Source organism: Apteryx mantelli, chromosome 1 (genome assembly GCF_036417845.1).
Source record: "Apteryx mantelli isolate bAptMan1 chromosome 1, bAptMan1.hap1, whole genome shotgun sequence".
NCBI classification, from domain to species: Eukaryota; Metazoa; Chordata; class Aves; order Apterygiformes; family Apterygidae; genus Apteryx; species Apteryx mantelli.
This window is the reverse complement of record NC_089978.1, coordinates 26,727,845-26,752,111: the sequence shown is the minus strand read 5'-3', so window position 1 is coordinate 26,752,111 and position 24,267 is coordinate 26,727,845. Positions and strand designations below refer to the sequence as shown.

Sequence of the window (24,267 nt, the reverse complement as noted above, 5' to 3'; positions counted from 1 at the left end):
TATGAGCGCTTTTTTGTTGTAAATTTTAATTTTTTTGTTCACACAGATTGAAACGTCAAAACAGCAAATGTCAATATATTGGAAAAAAGGTTCAATTCTGCTAGAAAATAAAGTCAATTGGCAGAGTCATGTATAGTTAAGATAGGGATCTAGTTTATCCTAGGTGGAAAAGGTGTACTCACACTACAACTTCCAAGCAGTTTCATATATGTCCTTCTCTATTAGTGGATTATAGCCAGTCCTAAATATTAATAATTTCAGTTGGTGACAAGTTAAAAAAATAAAAAACATGCTTCCGGAATCCAAGTGAATTATTCTTAAACACTAGTATCAAGATTACAATCAGTTTGCATTTTACATATGAACTAAAGATCACTGAAAGTTTCCTGTTGCACTGCAGCAAGAAAAGGAAATGCAACACAAATAAGCTCAATTTGCTGCAAAGTACAGCAAGATATTTCAGCAATCTCATAAAAATTTCATACTGGAACTTGTTACAGTAAGTTCAATTTGTTTTTTTAATGTAATACAGTACATTTTTATAAACTTAACATTATCATTGCAGAAGAGCATGCTAACGTTCTGTTAGCAATTTATCTTTTTATACATAATTATACTCTACTGTAGCTACTGTATGCAGATCTCAAAATGTTAGTACATAAAATATTCATTTTCTTTATATGAGATGAGAATGAACTTAAGAGGTTTGAATATAAGAATGAAATATTTGCTGTGCCTTTTTCCTCAAGGAATAACGAATTACATATTATAACCCAAGAAATCAACATTTAAATCACGAAACTATAGTTTAAATTTACATGAAACATTTTATGATCAGTAATGTGCATCAATATTCAGTGAGTTCAACCTAACCATGTTTATGCACATAAAGCCTCAAGAGCCTGCAGTTTCAACATCAATTTTTCATATTTTTGTATAAAATGGACTTAAAGGTACATCTTCCATAAATGTTTTCAGTGCAATTCTGTCAAAGAGGAAAACAAAGCTAGCTTTCAATCATTTTATACCATAAAAACAACTTGCATTTGCACTGCCGAAGCATAAGTAAGCCAGTTTAGTTGTGCCGGCTACTTCAAAGTCGATTAAAACCATATTTGCCCTTTTAGGCAGCATTTCCCCCATACCTATGGGTATAAATGTTGAAAAGCTGAATACTGGGGAAAAAAATTAAGGAGAGGCAGAATAATCTAATTGTTTCAAATACCATTTTTCCATCAGTAACAAAAAATGCATAATGAAAAATTCTAAATTTTTTTTTAACTAATGATAATATAGTTTGGAAATCAGTAAATCCATGTTCAATGTTATCCTTTCCTCTAATCTTTACATGCCACCTTGCAAATATAACTTATTTCTTGATGAATTATATGAAAATGCTCCATTTTCAATGAGATAAAAATTTGATAAGTTAGAAATTGATTTGTTCATATGTTGCCCGCTGTAAGGAACCAAAGGGAGAAGAGCACCTGAAATTATAATATGTGCTTGGCTAAGCATAGTGTAGTAACCTATACATTTTGGTTCGAAGATGCAGTTTGCATAACTGCATACAAGATACTGCCCTAAGCATTTTGTCTCTTTTTCTCCCTCCCCCCCCCTTTTTTTTTTTTGCAGATTATACCTAAAAGAACAAAAATCCAACCTCTCTACGGTAGCACAAAATAAAAATGGAGCTTCATTCAAATTTTGAATACCTTGACTGCAATCATCTACAGCTGGTCATTCAACAAAAAAAATTTAGCTTTTCATACCAAAAAAAATTTGGTTCACAAAAAAAAAAAAGTACAATAAACTCTCAATAGAAGATTCTCTCATGAGGCAACCTACCATATACTACTGCTAAATACGAGTTTCCAAAAAAACATTACATCCCATTTTCAGCACATTTTTCATAAACATGCAACTTCACTATAAAATACAAAACACTTGGCTCTCAAGAACAGCTTTATAAAGACACACTGCATCAATAAAATTTTTCTTTGTGATTAACTTTACATTGTAATAAGAACTGCATTTTCACTAATGTTTATATATCAGATTTCATATTATAATGTAGTAATAATTTGCTCTTTGTGAACATCATGTTCAGAAGGAAATATCTATACACATTAACATACTAGACTATTAAAAACTCATTCAGTTACAGAATTTTATTGATACAGTAGATTAATAAAAACTGATAGGGAAGATAAAATGGGTAGGGTATTCAGTACATTATTTAATAACACACTTTTAAAATTAAAATATTTTAAATCCTTTTTGAATTTTCAATGCCACTAGAAGTCCAGAAAAGTCTGGCATCAATACTGAGGTGTAAAACAAGTCAAACAACTTCTTTCACAATTTGCATCTCTTGTATTATTCTCTTCAACATTGTTCAACTCTAAAAGTAATATAGCACCTCTGATGATAGGTAGGTGCCTAAAAGTAAACGCTAGGTTAAATTCATAAAGGAAACAAAGATTGTTTCATTTCTTTTTCTTCTCAACAAATAGCGGCAAAAGAAAGTGGCACTATTTGTTCAACTGATTTTTTTTCTTCACAGTTAAATGTCAACAAGAGTACAAATACGAACACTGACAGATATTGCTTGAGATCAATGTTTAACAAACTCTGTTCTTTCTTAAATCAATAGATCCAATAAACAGTGGGGCACTGTCAGTTTAAAGCCGCAGATAAAAGCTATACAAGCACTTTAGAAGTCAGAAACATTAAAAAAGAACTATTTACAGTTTTCTTCTTTAGTTCATACGTCTACAAAGCCAGCGCACATTACACTTCACAAAAATCCACAGTTAATGATATCAACATGTGTGTGGCTAAAGCTTGTGACCTAGGGACTGCAAATGCAGGGGCAGTAAAAGTAAAATAGGTTTTGTCTTTTTTCAGCAACCCCATTTCGTGCACTAACAGCTTTGTTCAGTCTCAAGCTTTATATTAAAAGCATTCTTCAAAGCTTTCACCTGGAAGGCTGATAACTACATATTCACTCATCGCCTTTCTCTTTTGGAAGTTCTGCGACGCACCTGTTTGGGGAAAAGTATTTAAAATGTTTTTACAAGAAAAACTGTAGGTTTTGAAAAAATCCAAGAATAAGTATATTTTATAATAAAAATGGTTACTCTCACAATAATGTGCAAATAACTGTATATAGTATCATTCATTACTCATTTTTTCTATGGGTACAAGTCTCAGTCAATGACCAGGATGTAACTGTGTTTAATGCTACTGATCCTGCATTCTTCAGGTATTAAAAAAATAATCCAGCATCCTACTTTGGAGTTTTCATATACTCAAATGGTTTAGACTTGCCCAAAGTGTAAATTAAAGCATTTTCAATTACATTTTAAGTACTAGTATTAACAATTACATTTTAAGTACTAGTATTAACATAACTAACAAATTCATATGAAATAAATATAAATTTATTTCAACTTATCTGCATGTGCTAGTAAGAAAAAGAAATTTGTTTAAGATTCTGCTCTGGATTCCATGGTTACCATCCAGTACTATTCAGTACCTCCTGTTTTGCACAAGGAAGCATTATTTGCTATTATGATCTAGCTGAGAAGAATGGGCATGAGTTACATGGAAAATAATTCTCATGAGTTACTACTCAACTCAGGTATCTAAATAATAAAGCTGCACAGAACAGAAAATTCAAGATGCTTGACAAAAACTGACATTTTCTCTCGAAGAAATGCAGATTCTCTAAGAAACTACAGTACAGTGCCACTATTCGACACAGACAGTTGAGAACCACCTCATTTATTTTAAAGGAGAAAGGTTAAGTTATCAAGAACAGGAAAAGTCAGTCTCTGCACATCAATACAACAGAGGACACCACAAAGAGACTCAAAAGGAAGTCCCATGCATTTCTCTTACATTGATTGTGGAAACTTCTTCTTCTTCCATTACTTCTTCCTGGGGAATGTCATCACTGACAGGTGAACTACTCTGAAATACATCCATCTCTTCACTAGATTCATTCTCTTTACTGGCTGCTTGTTTGGAACGTCCTGCACGGCTACAATCAGAAGAAAAATAAAGATCAGTCTCACAGTATATGGGTCTGTACATGTAAAAACTTTGCATAAGAACAAGCATTCCATTTAACCTTTTAAGAACAGCAGTCTTAAGATTTTGCTTTATGTATTACTTCTACCACATATGGCTTTCTATTTCATCTGTATACAGAATAGAAGTGGTGTAACTTGGAGGCTGAACAGTATTTGAAAACAAGATTTTTCCAGAATAAAGAGCCAGGAGTACAAAGCTTAACAATTTTTGTATCTATAAGACTCAAATGAGCTCACTGGCAAGAGAGATTCTTCTCTTTAGTGCCAGAATACAGGTTGAAGAAGGCTGATGCAACAGTGACACTGGAGAACTGGAAAAGCTAGAGACCGAATACTGTTTTTTTTTAAATTATTATTATTATTTTTAAACTCCATCTACTGAATTCCATAAACAGATGTACTCCACTTCTGCAGCAGTATATACACCATGACATTTGAATAGTTACATCTATATATAGATGTAATATATATATATATATATATATATATATATTTTACAGACCTGGAAGAATCCATATTGCCATTTCTGAAATTAACATTATAACGAACCTAAATGCAAATCTACCAAGCTAGCTCATGCTAAGACAAGAATAATCAGTCAACAATATCTGAAATCATCTTTGTTAGTTAGCAATTATGGGAGCTGAACAATAAGCAAAAACATCCATTTGCTTAAAATAAGAGCTAGCTTCACCCCCCCCCCCCCCGAAAAAAAATCTGAATAGATATGTATCCAAAACTACAGCTGCATCTACGTTAGCATTTTGGTTTGGATCATTAGCAGAGTTCAGAAGTAAATCACTGAATCATCCCACTTACAGTATTTTGGTTTGGTTCACAAAGCTGTTTTTGTGCATGCAAGCTAGAGCCCTTTTTGGATGAAATTAGATCTGAAGCTCTGTTCCAGGTAAGCAACACACAGATCCCCAGTGGAGACATACAGATCCAAAACGCCTGTCCTCTGACTCTTTCAAACCATACATGTGATAGGAATTTTCAGTTCAGAGGACCGCACTAAATCAGTTCAAAATAAAACCCCCAAACTGCATATAGTATTTATCGTATAGTAGGTGCTTTAGCACCAACGAACATGACCTCCTTCGAAAAACAAGGCAAAATAGCCCAACTGAAGTCTTTCATGACGCTGACAAAAGCAACAGAATTGGAAAGGAAACAAAAGAAATATTCACAATCTACATTCATGTTTTCACATTTTACAAAAATAAGCCAGCTCACAGGTGCTGGTAGGTAACCCTATTCACTATTAGAAATAGGTTATACACTATAACCTCATAGTTAAAGACCCAGATTCATTGGCCCACACACTCCAAATCCTTCACAGAACAGCCTAGAAAGCTTTAGGCATTTGGATTAGATATATTCTCCCTTTTAGTACACAATGCTGCTCAGCCTATCAATTTCCTTCACTTAAAACCCCTGTAGATAATACATGGACAGAAGGGTCTGACTATAACCAGCTCATGTTAGCGGCCACTTTGAAGACTGAGGATTTACTGCTGTCTAACCTTTTTCTTGCAAATTTGAGAAATAACAGTCTAAAGTGGGGGTCTGACCACAAAATTAAAAGACAAACTACCCCCACCCCAAAACAAAACAACCCCCCCCCAAATAATCTCAAAACATCTTTGTGTGTAAGTCTAGAATAGATCCAAATACTTCTGAACCCTTAAAGCAATTTATTTGGGCTCCGCATGCTATGAGCTACATTTATACACATGAATGAACCATTGTGCCACTGTTATTGATCATGCACACTGATACAGTTTAATTTGCATTTACCGTGGGGTAAATCAACTCACTGGGAAGTTCACTGATTTCACTAAGAAGTGAACCAGAAGATACTTAAGTATTTACTAAAGGGCACCTTGGACAAATGCCACATAGCACGTCACCCAACAAATAACTTGTTTGCATGCCCTCTGTGCGTGGTGAAGTGGCTGCCTGCAACTCTTGTTTCACTGCTTATGTAGCAGGGACTTCTGTAGCAACCAAGGCAGCGTTGGGACCTGTGCTTCCACTTACAGCATATGGGAGTGGGAAAGGTTCGACTGTGAGGTAGAAAAACAAGAGTCTTGGTCCACGAGAAGACTGGAAGGATTGGGATACCGTGGGTGCAGAATGCCAGCACAAGGGATCAGATGTGAAACTGGAAGTTAACTGGAGGGGACAAACTTATTCAGGCAAAGACCTGGGGTATGGGAAAAAAAACTGCTGGGGACAGGCAAATTGGTGCATTAAACTACTAGAGGACCACCCACACATTGATACGTCTGGAAGCTAGAAAAACTAAACTAACAACCAACAGAATAATACAAAACCCCAGATTTGAGATGTGCATAAGTAGTGTCCAAAAAATTCAACACCAGGTTCTGGAAAGGTATCTTGCAAATCTGTTCCATGAGCTGCAGATTAATGCCAGTAGGCCCAGTTTTTATTGTCCTATCCACTTGTACACCTGTGATTTACATATATTGTATGTATATATAAAGAAAAAGCCATAGTTTCTACAGTAAGTACAAGAAAATTAAGCTAGCCACAGTTCACCTTCATTTTAGAGATAGTATATGTTAAAATTTTTAAGAACAATTATCCTTCAGAGAGTGTAGCACACACTTTATTCATTTGGAAACTATTCAAGTGGATGATACATTACCTTAAAACAAGGAGGCCACAAATTAGAGAGGTACTGAAAATTAGTTTAAAAAGAATTAGAAAAAAAAAACTATTCTCCACAACATCTTTTCCTTACAGTAGCAATTTGATTCTTCCTCCCTATCCAAAATGAACAGGAACAATTTTCTGCTCCCTGAAGTCCTCACAAAGCCTTATCCTCAAGGCCCTCAGGGTATATTGACTTTTCTCCTAAAAGAGCAAAGCTACTTATATGCTACCGGAGCACATTAAACTTTTAGTTGTAGCCTATTGCTCTGATTTGAGAAGCTCCAGGAGAAGCAGATAGGGAAAACATTTTAGAAATAACACTGGTAATTTATTTTCGTAACTGTCAATTTAAGTATTCTGAAATATTTTCAGTAAATGATTGTTTTGGGGCACAGAAGTATATTTTAATTTTTACTAAACACAAATTCAGAAAATATTCACCACTTACACTTTTTTTTGCTGTGATGGTGGTGTTTTTGATGGCCTTCCTCGTCTTTTCTGTGGCGTAGATTGTGCTGATTCAACTGTACTAGTTTCAGATGGTTCTGCTCTGTTTTGAGGAAGACCCAAATTGCAAAGTATCAAATTATAACTGGTGTTCAAGGATAAAAAAGATGCAGCTAACAAGAAGATGGACTTACCTCTGTTGCGTTCTTTTCGGTGTCCTATTTTGCCTGCCTTTTGGTTTTTGTTCCATGTTTTCTGTTTGCCTTTCTTCCTCCTCCTCCTCCTCTTCTACTGCTGCTACTGCTGTTTGCTTTTTTTTGTTCCTTTTTGATGACTTTGCTGCTGGTTCTTCCTTTGGTGTTCCCCCATTATTTGCTTTTGGAGGGCGTCCTCTTCTGCCTTTCTTTGGTGGACTGTTTTGTTCATCCTCACTTTCTATCACATCTTCTTTTAGCCTTTTTTCCTCTTGCCATTGTGATTCATCAGATTCTGACACAACTGCAGGTCTCTTCCTTCCCCGTTGACTTCCTCTAAGTTTCTGTTCTTGCCCCAGCTTATTCAGGTCATCTATGCCTAATTTCTCTTCTGAGTCTGTGATAGTTGCTTTCTTCCTTCCTCTAGGCTTCTCCATCTCTGACTGAAAAGGTAAGATTACATCTTAAAATTAAAAAATTAAACTGCCATAAGAAATTGTCAAGTACACAAAAGCAATGGAAACTTCTGAAGAAGAAAGTCTTAAAGTTACTCAAGATGTCACACTAAGATTTTCCATCATATCCAATTCAAAAGCCTTTGCAAAAAGTATAAATGCACATATACAAATAAAATGCCAGAAGCAAGAGAGAAAGACTATGTTAAGGACGAGTAGTTAGATTACAGAAATGTGTAAGGTCTTCATTTGTATCCTCAGCTGTGGCAAACACGATCAGTTAGAATATCCATAATTGTATTTTTATCATTAGGAAAATAAGATAATATATAGGACAGAAATGGCCAACTTGTGGCTCAAGCCTTTTTATAAGTTGAAAGGTGCTTATGCCTGGCTCTCACACTGGCAATGGCACAGCACTAATACAGGAGACAGTTGGCAATTTGAATCCATAATATAGAAGGAAGCACAGAAGTTTGCAGTGCTTTGACAGCTATGACTATCAGAGCTACACTGAGACTCAACGTTTGCTCTTCTCAACAGAAAAAAAATTAGAAGAAAAGCAGAACCATTTCTGAATCATAAGCTTTCAGAACACAGACTATTCCCTGACCTCTCTATCATTTAGCTCTCACTGTATATGGCTCTTCACTGTACAAAGATTTCTATAGGCAGCTGTTAGGTCAGGCAGATGGCCCCTGTGGTGTAAGAGTAATCTAGAAAAAAAAAACACCTTTTAGTTTTGGAACTGTGCTTACTGGAGCTGAAAAAAGAGGTATATATTGACCCACTTACCATTTCATAGGGACAAAAGTCTAAATATTTACTGTATTTCACAGTTTCATACCAAGGTTGATTTCAAAGGAACATTACCTTATTTCAACAATACAAACACTCATTTATTGATATTTGTCACATTGCAACTTAACCCACATGGTAATAGTTATGCCACTTAAAACCAGACTGGACATTTTTTTTCCTTCACATCACTTCTTGTGACTTAAGATAGAAGTCAGCTTACAAATATGTGTCTCTACTTTAGCAGTGAACCTTGGTCAAGAAAAGCAGAAAGAACAGCTCATTGTTCCCTGTTCTACTTGCTCTTGCAGTGATTGTGAGCATCTCTCACACTGCAGCTGCTTTTATTAATTATGGTTGTAGCTGAGTTTCAAATGAAAGTTTCTTATTCAGGTTTAACAAAGTGCCACGCAACCTTAAAACCAGCATGTTATTCTACCTTGTCATCTGGACAAATATCCTGAATTGTGACATCTTTAAAATAGGGACTTTCTGGTCCACAATTAAAATTCTGCTTTTCAGTTGATGTCACCGATCAACATAGGAATATTGTTTTTTTATAACAAAGTTAATATTCCATCAACAACATCAACAAGAGAGCCTATAACTGAAAGTGAAGTTAGCTCACTACAATTGCCTTGCTTCCAGCAATCTAAATTAAGTTGCTATAATAGTTTTGGAATTAACATAAGTGAAGTTCACCACAATTTTTAAATGACAGAATACCAACTAATATATTTCAGATTGTCATATAAAGAATGCGTCTGTTCAGCTGGCAATACTGGTCTGAAATTTAAGGCTGAAAGGAAAGTCAGGTGTAGGAATGAAAATTCCAAAGTCTGTTACATTATGACTCATCAGGCTTCAAACGTGTTATTCTTTTGATACAAAATTCCAGATTTTTCTGTTTTTGTGCTGTGCTAGCTTGTTTTCCTCACAACGTATCACAGCTTAAGATGGTTATGTGCACTTCAAGGCTAGCAAAAGTATAGGGCATTTTTACCAGACAGTAGCTTTCTGTGTCCTAAGCAACCTGGAAAAATGCAACAGAGAAGACTGACATAATAGAATAAAGGAAACGTCACAGACAGTTCAAAAAAAAAAAAAAAAAAAAAAAAAAAAGCAGCAGTGACATCAGACATCACATATCCTCAATGCATTCTAGAAAACACAATTAATGAATTTTATCTTGTTCGGATTATTTTTTCATGCTTATCTCAAATTACTATAATATTTGACAAACTGCCAACTGTTATCAAGGCAGAAAGAGAACTGAAGTTTACTAGTGGTATGTGAAATTCTTATTAATTTATTAAAACTGCTCTTAGAATGAAAAAAAGCAGTACAATCATAATTTTTCTTTGGTGGATGATTCTTCTGTATTCTGATATAATGATGCTACAGACTTGAGAGAAATATTTAACCTGTTTTTAATATCAATAAATATATTTCAGTCCTACATTTGTGGAAGAGTCCAAATCCATTTTTATAACCTTATTAGAAACCTTTAGCATCACAGACCTAGAGAAATACAGAAACTCATCAGTAAGAATTAAAGATAGGCCTACCACTCTCAAAAGGCCTTGTGATCATTCACTAAAATCTCTCAAAGATATAGAAGATGCAGAACTGCTCCTGAACAATGCTGATGAGGTAAAAAAACACATACCAATGCCAACATTTTGCTATTCATGGAGTTCAGCAATGTTCTCACAGAACAGCTGGTTTATATAACAGTATAAGCAATGTGCTTGTTAAGCATTAAGTCTACTTAAATCCTGTGAGATTGTATTTGTCTATAACTATCAGTTAGCTAGCTTACTCTGCCCTAAAGCCAGCGAAGGACCGTTCCACACACAAGCAGATTTAAAATCAAGCTACAACTTCTACTTTTGATACCTGGCATTCAGGACTAAGCATTTTTCCTGCTTTCACCACTATGCAACAAGTTTCATGCAAGAAAACAGATTCAATAATGGCTACTGAGACAACTTTTCCTTTAACATCTAAATCCAACATCAAATCATCGTGCCCTCCTGGTATTCTAGATAACCAAAAAAAGAGCAGTTGCTGTTCCCTTACAGCTGTTGAAAGGAACATACAGCTAGCTGGAAAAGGAGAACATGCCTTAGCATCAGTAATGAAGCATCAGTAATGGGACAATATCAAAAAAAGGTGAGAATTACAATACATCAAACCTGTAATGAAGTATTACCACTTTGCTAGCTACAAGCCAGAAACTATATATAAAACAGATCTTCATATCCTCAGAGGCAACACGAGATCTCAGAATGGTTAAACCACTCTCCCCAAACTCCTACATGGCGAATCATTCTCAAGCTAATTGAAATAATTCTTGCAAAGCTGTATTTTGAGTAACCATCAAATACACATTAAAACAATAAATCACCACATACTGGGTAAAAAGAGTCCAAGCATACTGGCAGACTGAACATTCCGAATGCTTCAGCAATGAATCCTGAGCATGAGACAAATCACAAGCTAATTCCCATCACCCTCGCTCCAACAGCACCTGATCCTATCAATATCCTGCAAATCATAACAAGTAATCTCGACAGCTTACAAAAATTTTCAGTATGATACAAAGGTAACATGCATATCCAAAATGGACAAATTGAACATTTTTCATTTTATTTTCATCTCCGAATCTACGCACTTTTTGCAGTAGCTTGCACCATCAACTCAGTTTCCTGTAAAGTCTGGATTAGAAAAGCATATCTGCTTGAATGATATCAAGTATCACCACATTCATTTTTTTTTAAATTCTGTTGACTCAAAACGAAACATTTGCAATGCAGCCAAACAGCTCACCCTTACAAGATCAGAGTCGTCTCTTTTGTCAGTTTTCTTTCCTGGTAATGGTGAAGTTAGTGTGAAATCTTCATTTTCACTATGGTCCATTTCAGTACTGTCAAGCCTAAAAATCAACAGATTTATTCTACTCATTACAGCAAGCAATCGTTTAAAAAAAGCAATCATTAAAAAAAATATATATATGTATTAACCAACAGCAACAATCTTCAGAAGAAATCTATTCCTATCCAGGAACAATCTGGTAGAACCTTTCACTCTGGCTACTATAGGTATCACATGATATCACAAGCCAGAACAGCTAAGTCTCAGGACAAGACTGTCAATCACAGACCACACTGCATATATTTCCCAGTAAAAAAAGAAAATTCAGCTAGTTTTGAAACAGAAAAGCTTTACTGAGTTACAAAAAGATCTTTGCATCTGTATATACTTGCATACACTTTTATATATCAAGCATGATATGACTCCCACAGACACACCAACCAGAGCATGCACACTATGGTGAGGTTTATGCAATTAAAACAGCATATTTAAATTTCATAGACCAGTTCATCCCTCAGCTTTCATTTGTTATTTGGGGCAGCACTAAGTAAGCAATTTAATTTTTATTTTAGTTTCTGCCTATGTAAATGGAGACAATGATACTTTCCCTGTCTGGAGAACACTGAGACCCATGGATAAAAGTCAGTATATGAAAGCCAATACAGAAGAATCATCTGCTCTGGGGCTGGAAGAAGCAGAATTTTCAATAAGAGTGCACAGTTTTTAGGGAAAAGAAATATGCTATGCACTGAAAGCAAAAGGGGTATTCAAATACACCAACTCTTAACTCCCTTTCCTGTGCATTCCCTAAGCTGAGAAAGACATCATTATTCTTACAAGTATAAAATCTGTAATAGCTATGACATATTAGAAATTCAGTCTTTATACATCACCTTAACAGACGCAGCATTACATGTATATAGTCAGTCATACTGATTGAATCATTATGATCAGTTACAAAGGACTTTTTTTTTTCCTCTTTGGTGCCTTCATTCAAAATACTGATCAGCTAACTTACATGAACTGAGGAGATTATAAAGAAGCCAGAATAGCTTAGGATGTGAATGCAGCTTTTTTTTTTTTTTTTTTTAAATAAGCTGGATGTAGAACAATATCAGTTTCAGATTCGTTTCACTGGGTATGGAGAGGAACCTGGACTCCAGCCTGTCTTTAGCCAGTAACATACTTTGTATATGAACCTGCATGACTTCTAAGAAGTAAGTCTTTCTGTGGACTTTCCAGGGACTTGAAAAGTATTTGTTACAAGACATTGCACTACATTTAAAATTCATATTACGTATTAAAGAGTCACAGAAGAATCAAATAAAAGTCTTAGTTTCAAACCTAACTTTTCCCTCAGTCTTGAATTCACGTGAGAAAAGATGAATAACGGGGGCTATGCAATCTCAAAATATCTCTGTGAAACAAATTAATGATAACATGACTTTCAGTAAAACAAATGAACATCGAAAGATACTGTGACTGATGAAGACCCTAGAAAATTGACACAACATAAGGTATGAATTTTACAGACAGCTAATTAGAAGACAACTTCCCTATCATTACAGTATATTCCTGTCCATCTCAGAAGCAATCTAAAATCCAAAAATGCTTATTCTTCCAAAATCTCTCAAATTTATTCTCATCTGCGAAGTCCAGGATAAATCTATACAGAAGGAAGCCAGGCCAGATCACCACAACGCCTTATCTGTCTCACTGTCTATGGCATGTCGTTAACATTAGAGCTGGCCACAAGGTTGCTAGGAACTGCAGATGTATAAGCTATGAGGCTCTCCTCCTCCTTTTCTTCATCCAATCTGGATACAATTGGATCGTATTTATGTAACTGTGCTTGAAGTTTTTTTTTTTTTTTTTTTTAAAGCAAATTTATTTTGGGGGTTAGAAAGCCAAATTTTTAGTTTCAGTTATACCGATATGTGGTACCCTAACTTCAAAATAAGAGAATAAATTCTGTCTCTCACTTAGAAAGTGTTATAGAAATATTCAAAGTTTCCATTACAAATACTTGAAATAGCAAAGCTGCTTTGTTGTCTACCAACCTCCCTTTGATCCTTCCTGGAGAGCTTGGATTTGAACTGCTGCTGGCATTGCTTACAGTTTCCATTCGTGAAGATTTGGATTGAGACTGCTTGCCTGCTGACGAAAGAGGCTTATTAACTGCTCCAAGAACATTGGCTGCTTTGGGCTGAAACCAAAAATATATATCCTTTATTTTAATCTACACATTTAGATATTACATATCTAGCCTGAAATAACATGTACTATGCTTAAAATATTCACAAATTTCACATTCTGCAATCAGTATCTTAATTACAACATGAAGTGACAAACGTTTAAATATGAAAGTTACAACAGAAGCCAGAAGTTCAGAGAGCTGTAATCAAATAGCTAGCTGACACTACAGTGTCAGCCCTCTCAATCCTTATTCAGTCCTATTCTCATTGCTGGCATTGGATGCTCATCTGACCTTGCAGTAAACCACTTTTTGTGCAGTTTGTTTTCTGCTGATATAGCTTCCTGAACCAGCTCACCATTTGGATCAGCTAAGCACCTGTACCAGCAAAACAGAAACAGCAGGAGTAGGACAGCCCTTTCAGGAAGTCAGCCATTAGACTGGCTTAACTGTAATGACAAACCACAGTAGTTTCAACTAGGAATGAATAAGCGCCTCAGAATCAAATATTCTGATGCTTTATGCACAAATTTAAAAATGGTTAGGCTTTTAATAGGTGCCAAAATAGGATCCAGACACTGATGAAGTCCAGGCTACTTAAGTGGGTTACCTTGCAGACGTGCCAAATACCTCCAGTTCATACTAACTTTCAAGACAGTTGAAAGAGTTCAGCTACTCCTAAAGAGAATACATGTTTACAGCAAACACACGTGTACAAAAATGTCAAAGACCATTCCTATCAGTGACCTCCAAACTTCACAGTACTTAAGATGATCCATTTTCTATTTCAGTGTTAGATTGTGGCTGTGACTTAAGTTGCTGACAGCTGAAAAAATGCACATGCACATCATAGCAACTTTGAGTGCTCCTTTTTCAGATATGCATGCCACGGATGTGCTGATTATGTTTTTATAGGTAGAGGGAATTCTACACTTAAAGCAAAGAACCACTCTGTTGAGTATAAAAAACATGGAATAGCCTCTCCAAAAATAAACTGAATTTTGTTCTCCAAGGCTTGTTAAGAATTTACACCTATTAGTTTAGAACTTAACATTAATCAATAAGAATATATGAAAAAGCTCAAAAGCACAAGTTCAAACTCATAGTGGACTGGGCTTCATACTGAGATTGGCCTGCACTAACAGTTCCCCCTTAACACAAAACCCACACTCAAAGCCCTGCTGCCCTCAGATATACGTAGCACTGTTCCCTGCTTATATCCACGTCTAATGTCCACGCAAGCTAGTCTTCCATTCCCTTAAGACAAGGCTCCCTAGACCAACTCTCATTCCATGATGCTCTGGTGACGGGAAAAAAAATTGTAAAATTGTAAAAATTGTAAAGTTTTATGTGTCTAAGTACACTTCTGCTGCTTTTTACTCAGTTCCAGATCATGAAAGATGTAGCTAGAGCACCTAGCTCTAGAAGTTAAAATACAAAACCAGGATATTTCATGGTAGCATAAACTGTGTGTTTAAGAGCTTCTACAAATATATCAGTAGTAAAAGGGAGACTAGGGGAAATGTGGGCCTGCTGCTGAATGAGGTAGGGGCCCTAGCGACAAGCGACAGAAAAGGCTGAGGTACTGAATGCCTTCTTTGCCTCAGTCTTTACTGGTAAGACCAGTCCTCAGGAATTCTAGGCCCCAGAGACCAGGGAAAAAGTCTGAAGAAAGGAGGGCTTAAAACCTTGGTGGAGGAGGATCAGGTTAGGGAGCATTTAACAGACTGGACGTACACAAGTCCATGGGATCTGATGAGATGTACTTATGAGTGCTGAGAGAGCTGGCTGATCTTATTGTGAGGCCACTCTTGATAATCTTTGAGAGGTCATGGCGATTGGGTGAGGTTCCTGGAAGAAAGCAAATGTCACTCCTATCTTCAAAAAGGGCAAAGAGGGGGATCCAGGGAACTACAGGCCAGTCAGCCTCACCTTGATCCCTAGGAGGGTGATGGAGCAGCTAATCCTGGATGCCATTTACAAGTACATGAAGGACAAGAAAGTGATCAGGAGTAGTCAGCATGGATTCACCAAGGGGAAAACATGCTTAATCAACCTGACAGCCTTCTATGCTGGAACTACTGGCTGGATAGATGAGGGGAGAGCATTGGCTGTTGTCTACCTTGACTTCAGCAAGGCTTTTGACACTGTCTTCCATAACATCCTTATAGGCAAGCTCAGGAAGTATGGGCTAGATGAATGGACAGTGAGACAGACTGAGAACTGGCTGAAAGGCAGAGCTCAGAGGGCTGTGCTCAGTGGTGCAGAGTCTAGTTGGAGGCCAGTAACTAGTGGTGTGTGCCAGGCGTCAATATTAGGTTCAATCCTGTTCAACTTACTCATCAGTGACCTGGATGAAGGGACAGAGTGCACCCTCAGCAAGTTTGCTGATGATACCAAACTGGGAGGAGTGGCTGATACACCACAGGGCTGTGCTGCCAGTCAGAGAGATTTGGACAGGCTGGAGAGGTGGGCAGAGAGGAACCTCATGAAGTTCAACAAAGGCAAGTGCAAAGTCCTTCAACTAGGGAGGAATAACCCCATGCACCAGTACATGCTGGAAAGCAGCTCTGCAGAGAAGAACCTGGGTGGTCCTTGTGGACAACAAGTTGACCATTAGCGAGCAATGTGCTCCTGTAGCAAAGGCGACCAATGGTATCCTAGGCTGCATTAGGAAGAGTGTTGCCAGCAGGTCAAGGGAAGCAATCCTTCCCCTCTACTCAGCACTGGTGAGGCCACACCTGGAGTGCTGGGTCCAATGCTGGACTCCCCAGTACAAGACAGACATGGACATACTGGAGCAAAGGGCCACAAAGATGATTAAGGGACTAGAGCATCTCTCATATGATAAGAGGTTGAGAGAGCTGGGACTGTTTAGCCTGGAGAAGAGAAGGCTGGGTGGGGGGGCTTATCAGTGTGTATAAATATCCCATAAAGAGGACGGAGCCAGACTCTTCTCATTGGTGCCCAGTAACAGGATGAGAGGCAATGGGCACAAACTGAAACACGGGAAGTTCTGTCTGAATTTAAGGAAAAACTGTTTTACTATAAGGGTGACTGAATACTGGAACAGGTTGTCCAGAGAGGTTGTGGAATCTCCATCCTTGGAGATACTCAAAAGGCGTCTGGACAGGGTCCTGGTCAGCCTGCTCCAGCTGACCCTGCTTGAGCAGGGTGGGGTTGCACTAGATGCTCTCTAAAAGGTCCCTTCCAACTTCAACAATTCTGTAATTCTGTGTTTCTTAACACTGTCATATTACATTTACTATATTAAGTTTGGAACAAACTAGCAAGAATGTTTGATGTCAAAAACTGGATGAGGGAACTTAACACTGACTACCTATCAGAAATTTTGAGATACATAACTTTTTTAAAAAAACTTTTGAGTCTTTAATAAAAAGTGAATCTCTAATCCATGAAGTTCAACCAATCTTATCTGTAACCTCATGGTGACCATATGTTCGGATCAATAAATGTTAGCTTTCACCTTCAAATCAAAAGATGCTCCTGTATGTATGCATTTTTCCCTAATATGCAATCTTCCTCTGTTAGGAAGTCAATAACTCTCAGCCAATGCTTCATTAGCAAAGCTAAGGCTAAGATACTGCAGTTTCATTTCTCTGCAAGGTAGTAGATCAAGATTCTCCTGCAATCATCAATAGGACACATTAATCCATATAAAAACATTTCTCTTTTTTTTGCTAGAATTTATTCTAAAGAGTATCTATTCTCTCAGTAAAGAGAGAGCATTACCGTTGGACAGAATGCATGTTTAGAGAGAACAAACTGATATAACCATAGAACACTAAATCTGAAGCATACCAAGTTATCTTCTAAGCTATTGCAAAACGGTATTCAGCTTTCACAAAGATTAACTTTGGGGATTTTTGAAGTTGTTTTAGAGCTTCCCAGAGTTGTCACTTCATATGGATTATTGTGGTCACCTGCAAAATCTTACCTATTTTGCACATTTGCCAAGTGTTGGGCTTTTTTTTTTTTTTTTTTTTTTTTTTTTTAAAGACAGATCAGACTATAGCCGTTATTACCACCAACCCAGCATAAATGCAAGCAGTTTTCCCTTTTATCTATCCTTTTCTCTCTACCCATTCACTATTGGTATATAAACCCTTCAGGCACAAAACGCATTTTCTTAAACTTGTCAAGAGTTTATCTACTGCACAGGTTAGCTTTTTAAAGAAAACACACACACACACACACACACACAGAGCAATACATACACACCTTTCCAGGAGTGAAAAAAGACTTCATTTCTGGAGGAAGATAGTTTTTGGTGTTACTGAAATTCTGTAAAGAAGGGAACAACAAAAACAAAAATCAACAAATAAGATAAATACATTTTGGAGGTAGTACTGACAAAAGAATATATTGGACTTTCTCTACATCTTCTGAAATGTTAAACTTGAACAGTAATATCTCCTTAAAAAAGTGTGTACACATATATAAATATATATATATGAAGATACATACATACATCTTCAACTAAATTATAACATGGAAAAGTCTAAAACTACAAGACTGTTGTAATAAAACAAATTGTAACTATTCTTAAAAATTTAAATTGACTGTTATCTTAAGAAAACTTAAACTCCAAAGTATACCTTGTCAGGTTGAGTAAAATATCGGGCTGGAAGTACAGGGTCTTTAGGGGATTCCAAACTGTATGTTGTGCTCTTTGACATAATGATATTCATTGCTACATCACAGACTGTGTAGAGTTTCTGTGAATAATAACAATTCAAACAAGAAGAACTTTAGAAGTTTATTGCAAATTTTGACAAAAAACAATAGGTTTTGAGCACAGAACTGGAAGTACTCACAGTTTAAAACAACCATCTTAAACACTAACACTAGAATGCATCTTAAACAGTATATCACAGTACTAAAAAAAAAAAAAAAAAAAAAAAAAAAAAAAGGAGCAAAAGACAGAAACAATTGTACACCCAGCACTTAGAGAGAGAGCTTGCATGTTCTTTCTACACTCAAAAACGGTGTACTCCATGGTCTGGAAGACAAAGCTAACAAATCTCTGTGGGGGAAGAATAAAGAAGTTACAAACAAAAATTTGTTACAAACAAAAATGTAAAACAGGATCAGGGTTTGATACCTTTGTTATATAAGAAAAATTAGAAACATCTGATGCATGTATTTTTCTTCCTGTACTAATCTGTATTATCTTGCACTTTTTTAAATATTACAAAGCAGAAAACATTTCACTGGATTATATAAGGAGTAAAAATGATAGTTTACATATATTTAAAGGTAGTGTTTGATAATGTTACTGAGACAGAAACAGAAGGATGACAAACAATTACATCTCCCTTGCAAATATGCAAGATCCACTGAAGCACAGAAAAACTGATACAGAAACTACAATAAATGTAATCATTACAGCATACAGAATATTACCTCCCACATACAGTTTTACTGAAAGACATTTTAAAGTTGGTGTGTAAAGAAAAAGCAACTCATCTCTAGAACTAGGTCAGACCTAAATGCAGTTTCCAATCCAAAGTATCACCTACTTCATTCATTTTTGGATCATCTGGTCCTTGAGCATCTTTAGTCTGTTTGATATTTTCTACCATTTTTCTGATAAATGCATGACTGTTGTTTTCATTTTTAGCCATCAATATTTCCAGTATGAACCACAGGCACCTAAAGGAGAAATGCAGCATCCCTCATTAATAAAAATGAAAAAAAAAAAAAACTTTAAAAAAAAGACAATTAAAAAATGGTTTACTGTAGTTCTTCCAAGTACTACGAATCTGACATTCAAGTAGTCTAACTTCAGGAAACCAATTCACTAGAAGAAGAAATGAAAGTAGGATGAGCAGAATAAAAATTCTTCATGAGAGAAGGTGAAGGTCCCTCTATAAGATACCACAGAGCACTAAGCAAAGCATATACATTTTTTCCTCATAATATTTTAAGAAAATTACCATCATCATTATTGTGCACTGGAAAATTTATCAAGGTACTCAATAAATTAAAATTTCATTTAGAATAAAGTCAGATCACTGCAACCCTCAGAAATAACAGATTTAAAATAGTCTTACTCTTTAATGTCCTTGAGCTGTTCAATGTCCTGGACTTTGACATAATCTGGGTCGTGAGCTAGAAGGTGGATAGTATAAGGAACAACATATTCTGGTAGAAGAGACAACAGTTTCTCTGAAAAGCAGAAGAAAGATGCATTAGAAGACTGAACATCAAGAAACGTACTACATAGCGCAAAATTTAAGGTCAGCATAGATTAAAGTGTTGATATATGTGAGCCTGGCACTGCTTTGTGATGCTACTGTTGATATGGATCTCACTGATGTGGAGGTGTTTCATGTATGCAAAAATCAAGATTTTGTTTTAAGTATCTCTCAGGGCTGGATACTTTCTAGCTACCTCAAGAACACAGCTACAGCCCTTCCCCTCAATCCTTTCCTCAGTTCAAAGCCTGTATTCTGAAATACTCTGGAAAGAAGAAGTGAGGATAGACTGCAAAATTCACATTAATTGCAATGTCTGGGAGCAACACAATTACAGGATGAACTACTATTCTTTTTTTGGACATGTCAGCATAGAGACTTGCTGTCAAGAGAATAGAAAGTGCCCTTTTCCAAAATAAGTGAAAATAAGACATTGCAATCAAATTGCAGCAGTGTTCTCCAAACCTACAGCCTTCCTTATCTTTTTAGAGAAGGGATGGGAGGTAACCTGACAGCTACAGTGATAAAGTAGTAGTGGACTGAGTCTGAAAGGCTCAATCCTGCTTGAGACAAGAGTAGTTCAACCGAGCTATGCCATCCAAAGCTTTCAAAACTTTTTCTAGCATCCTGTGAGAGTTGTAACCAGTCCTAAGCAAGGCCGTGTAGGAGAAAGTCTTTCTTGCTTCAGTCTGATGGCCAATTTTCCTCTGGAGATTCAAAAGTGAGAACTGTTGCCAAAGGCCCTGTCAGAGTCATGAGCATAAAATACACCTTCCATTAGAGAACAAACACAAATTCCTAAGCTAACTAGCCTTATGCAGAATGAATTGTTCAATACCTCAAAGCCTGGTGAAGAAAATTAGAATGAAAAACCTTATATCCCAGAAGATTGCTAGAACAAGAGACAGACAAGTTGTAAAGCAAAAGTCAAAAGCCATTGATTGGAAAAAGTCTACACTACCTTTTCTAGCCTAAATCCTGAGAGGAATGGGAGGATGCATGGCACACCTAGGTTTGTATGCCTGTACCCTGGGCAATATGCAAGGTATGTGACTCTTCTGCAGATATTGCTACAGTAAAAGCATCTCATCTTGACTGCTTGTGGCAAATGCAAATATATAGTATAAACATGCCTATGAATAAACATTTGAATTTACACATGTAAGGAATGAGGCAAATTCCTGACTCTGCTTTTGAAAGTATCTAATCAGTTTTCTGAGCAAGAATGAATGTGAGCTGAAATACATGACCAAGTCTGAAAAATCTTGTTTCAATAAGCTTTTATCTGTCTTGTATTAGGTTGCAAATAACAAGTCCAGACATCTACAAGTCATTATATATAATCATATATGAAAACTAAACACATTAAAATGTTGACACTTATTTCCAGTATATGTATTCATATGAAATGTGCTTGACAAACATTGCACATCTCAAATAAAACATGATTATTGTACATTTCACAAGATCAACTGAACAATTGCCATGCAAAAGTCAAGTCTTAACTCAATCTATTCTATTTTTAAAGGTCTGCATAAATAGGGAGAATGCACAGGCTATATAAAATATTTAGATTCAGTCATAACAGCATGGAAAGCATAGAAAGCATTCAAAATTAATGAAGGCCCACAGAAAACACTGACAAGTTCCAAGCATACACCTTTAGACAACCATTGCAGTTGATGCAGTTAACTATCAGGAATAATACATCTACTACACAGAATCGAAACCATCATGAGATTTAAAAGAAAAAACAAAATCAACCAGCTTTTTTATATTTCAACTTATATTTAAGTAATTGAAGTTCAACGTACTTTGTGAAGCAGTTAAACGTTCCAACTGACATTCCACTATTAACTTAAAGTCTTTGCTCCTTCAAGTACTGTCCTGCACTACAGCCATTGGCTATACACATAACAATAAAAAATGAAGAGGTGGCAAGAAAGGCAAAGTACATCATTATGATTTCAGAACACTAGTAAAATTGGCTTGCTTTAGACATGTCCCAGGCAACTCAGCTTGCTGTTATTTGTACAAATTTGCAACTGCAATAGAATGCTCATCAACAATTCACGAACTTAACAGTGTTTAATTTCTGCTTTATACGCTTTCTAATGTAACTATAGTAATTGTTTTCCAGACCCAGCTGGAACCAAGTGAACCAAATTCAAACAAAACAGAAAAAGAATAAACCTTAATACAAATGATACCTAATCTCAGGCATGACAAAAAATATTGTTTACACAATCTTCCCTCATCTCTATCAAGCTATTTAGTCTGAAATAGGATTGAAAATCCCTTTAAATAACCAAAGAGTCTGGCTCCATATATAATTAATATGACATTTAGTATCCAAAGCCAAGCCTTAAAGAAATAAGGTACATGGAAATGAAAGTCAGACATAATGAAAGACACATAATGAAGGCATTGCCTGAAAGGTGCAATGGCTTTATAGGTATGAACTGCCAGCACTTGTAGCTAAAATGTGCCCCAAAACCCTTGCGACAAGCATTTATAAGCATTTTGGAAAGAATCTTGTTAAAAGATAAGTTTACGCCAATATATAATCTTTCATTCACTGACTTGGAAGTAAAAGCCTAGCCTTAGTTGGAAAACAGGATTTCTATGTGAGACAAGTCTCTACCCAGCTGGAACAGTACTTGGTGCACCATCAAAATAAGTCTCATCTTGAGTAGCCTCCACTCTGAACTGCACCTAGAGAACTCAGAGGTCTGAGAGTGATTCCTGCCAGTCTAAAATGGTCAGTTTGGAGGAAAGAGAAATTTTACTACCTCGTGCCAGTCTTAGGAAGGTGCTTCCTTAGGCAAGGTATGAAGAAACATAACATCTTTTCAACAAATGCTGAAATCCCAGTAAATACCTGAAAGATGCTCTCCTTACCTTCTTCAAGTTTTCAAGAACAAGCATATCACAAAATCACCAGTTGTAGATTAAAAACAAACAAACAAACTGCATTAACCAAAGAAGCAGATTTTCAAGTCTAGATTTTTGTTGATTCTTTTCAAAGTATGTATTATGGTCTTTACTACCACGATAAAGCCAGTACTGGCACAGCCAGTAAGGAGAGAGACAGGCATTGAAACAGTATTATCTTACAAGAAATGGCTTCAGCTATATTACTGTAATAATGATTTTGTAAGATATAAACAGTTCAGGACTTTATTTGTTAAAAGCTCAAACTGGTAAGTCTGAATATCACAAAGTTAACATTGTAATTCTAAAACATCTCTATCTAATCCAGAGTCCTCATGGATTATAGTGCACATCAAAGCAGTGGAATCCCACAGCAGTCACTTGGTGAGCCTTTCGGCAAGAAAAAAAGTCACATGCACCTAGTTTCCTCTTCATTTCTTCTACAGATTTTTGAATGCAGCTTTGCAATATCTATTTTAATGTAGTTAAGAAATCAGCAATTACTTTTAGTTATATGAGAATTATTACACATTCTTCCTATGTAACTGAAAAATGATTTCAACCTTCAAGAGGCATAGTCTTAGGGTGACTTAAAGGCGCTTGCTGAACTTTTTTTTTTTTATTATTATTACATTATTAAGTAGGGAGAAAAGGGAGGGTTTTTTTTTTTTTGGGGGGGGGGGGGGGGGAGAGGGAAGTCTAATTAACCATACACAAAAGGACTTCTCCACGTACATACTCCCTGATCAAAGTCTAAAGGGGACTGAGGTATACACAGACTGGCATGAAGCTCTTTGACTAATATAGTCTGTGCTTCATAAATGCAGAATTAAATCAGTTATTTGATAGCATCAGTGAGATCAAATTCACAAAATTGGTCTGGTCTATCCTGTGACAAAAAAAAAAGATAAAAAAAGAAAAAAAAAATCATTTCATATAAGACCAAAGCCGAGAATCATCAGTAACCTTTCAAAGAAATATAACTTCCAAAAACTCTTATTCAAAATGACTTAAGCTTTTCATAAAGGTCTGCTTCAACCATATGACCATATACCAGCGTTGTCATATTGTACGTATGTAGTTTTGAGTAAATCAAAAGGGGCAAGTAAGACAGCTAACATTGGTCCATAATACCTCACAAAGCATATCATGATACAGACTGCTGTCACACAGAAGAAAAAAAAAAAGTTATATAAACTGATCCTGAAGCACCTACAAATACAGTCCTTAACCAAAATAAGAAGCTTCTCAGTACAGCAGCTCAAAGACAGTCAATTTAGTGCAGCATTTATAGTGTCATTAAGGTTGCATATTATTATATAGTGAATTAAAATAAATCATTGTCAGTTCACTTATAACATAAAT

At 36.1% G+C, this 24,267-nt stretch overlaps 1 protein-coding gene across 4 annotated transcripts in view; it reads right to left on the bottom strand.

Annotated features, from left to right (window-relative positions):
• Window positions 1-491: 491 nt before the first annotated feature.
• Window positions 492-24,267, bottom strand: part of PDS5B (PDS5 cohesin associated factor B) — a 111,082-nt gene continuing 87,306 nt past the window's right edge. For 2 of the 4 annotated variants that reach the window (XM_067291137.1, XM_067291150.1), the window contains 10 exons: window positions 19,825-19,939; window positions 19,291-19,423; window positions 18,367-18,486; window positions 17,990-18,052; window positions 13,614-13,759; window positions 11,509-11,614; window positions 7,424-7,866; window positions 7,231-7,332; window positions 3,907-4,048; window positions 492-3,047 (listed from right to left, as the gene is read on the bottom strand). In XM_067291137.1, coding sequence (XP_067147238.1) covers window positions 3,012-3,047; window positions 3,907-4,048; window positions 7,231-7,332; window positions 7,424-7,866; window positions 11,509-11,614; window positions 13,614-13,759; window positions 17,990-18,052; window positions 18,367-18,486; window positions 19,291-19,423; window positions 19,825-19,939 — 1,406 coding nt within the window. In that variant the 3' untranslated portion in view covers window positions 492-3,011. The remainder of the gene's footprint in view (window positions 3,048-3,906; window positions 4,049-7,230; window positions 7,333-7,423; window positions 7,867-11,508; window positions 11,615-13,613; window positions 13,760-17,989; window positions 18,053-18,366; window positions 18,487-19,290; window positions 19,424-19,824; window positions 19,940-24,267) is intronic. The other 2 variants (XM_067291140.1, XM_067291145.1) reach the window with 2 other exon arrangements.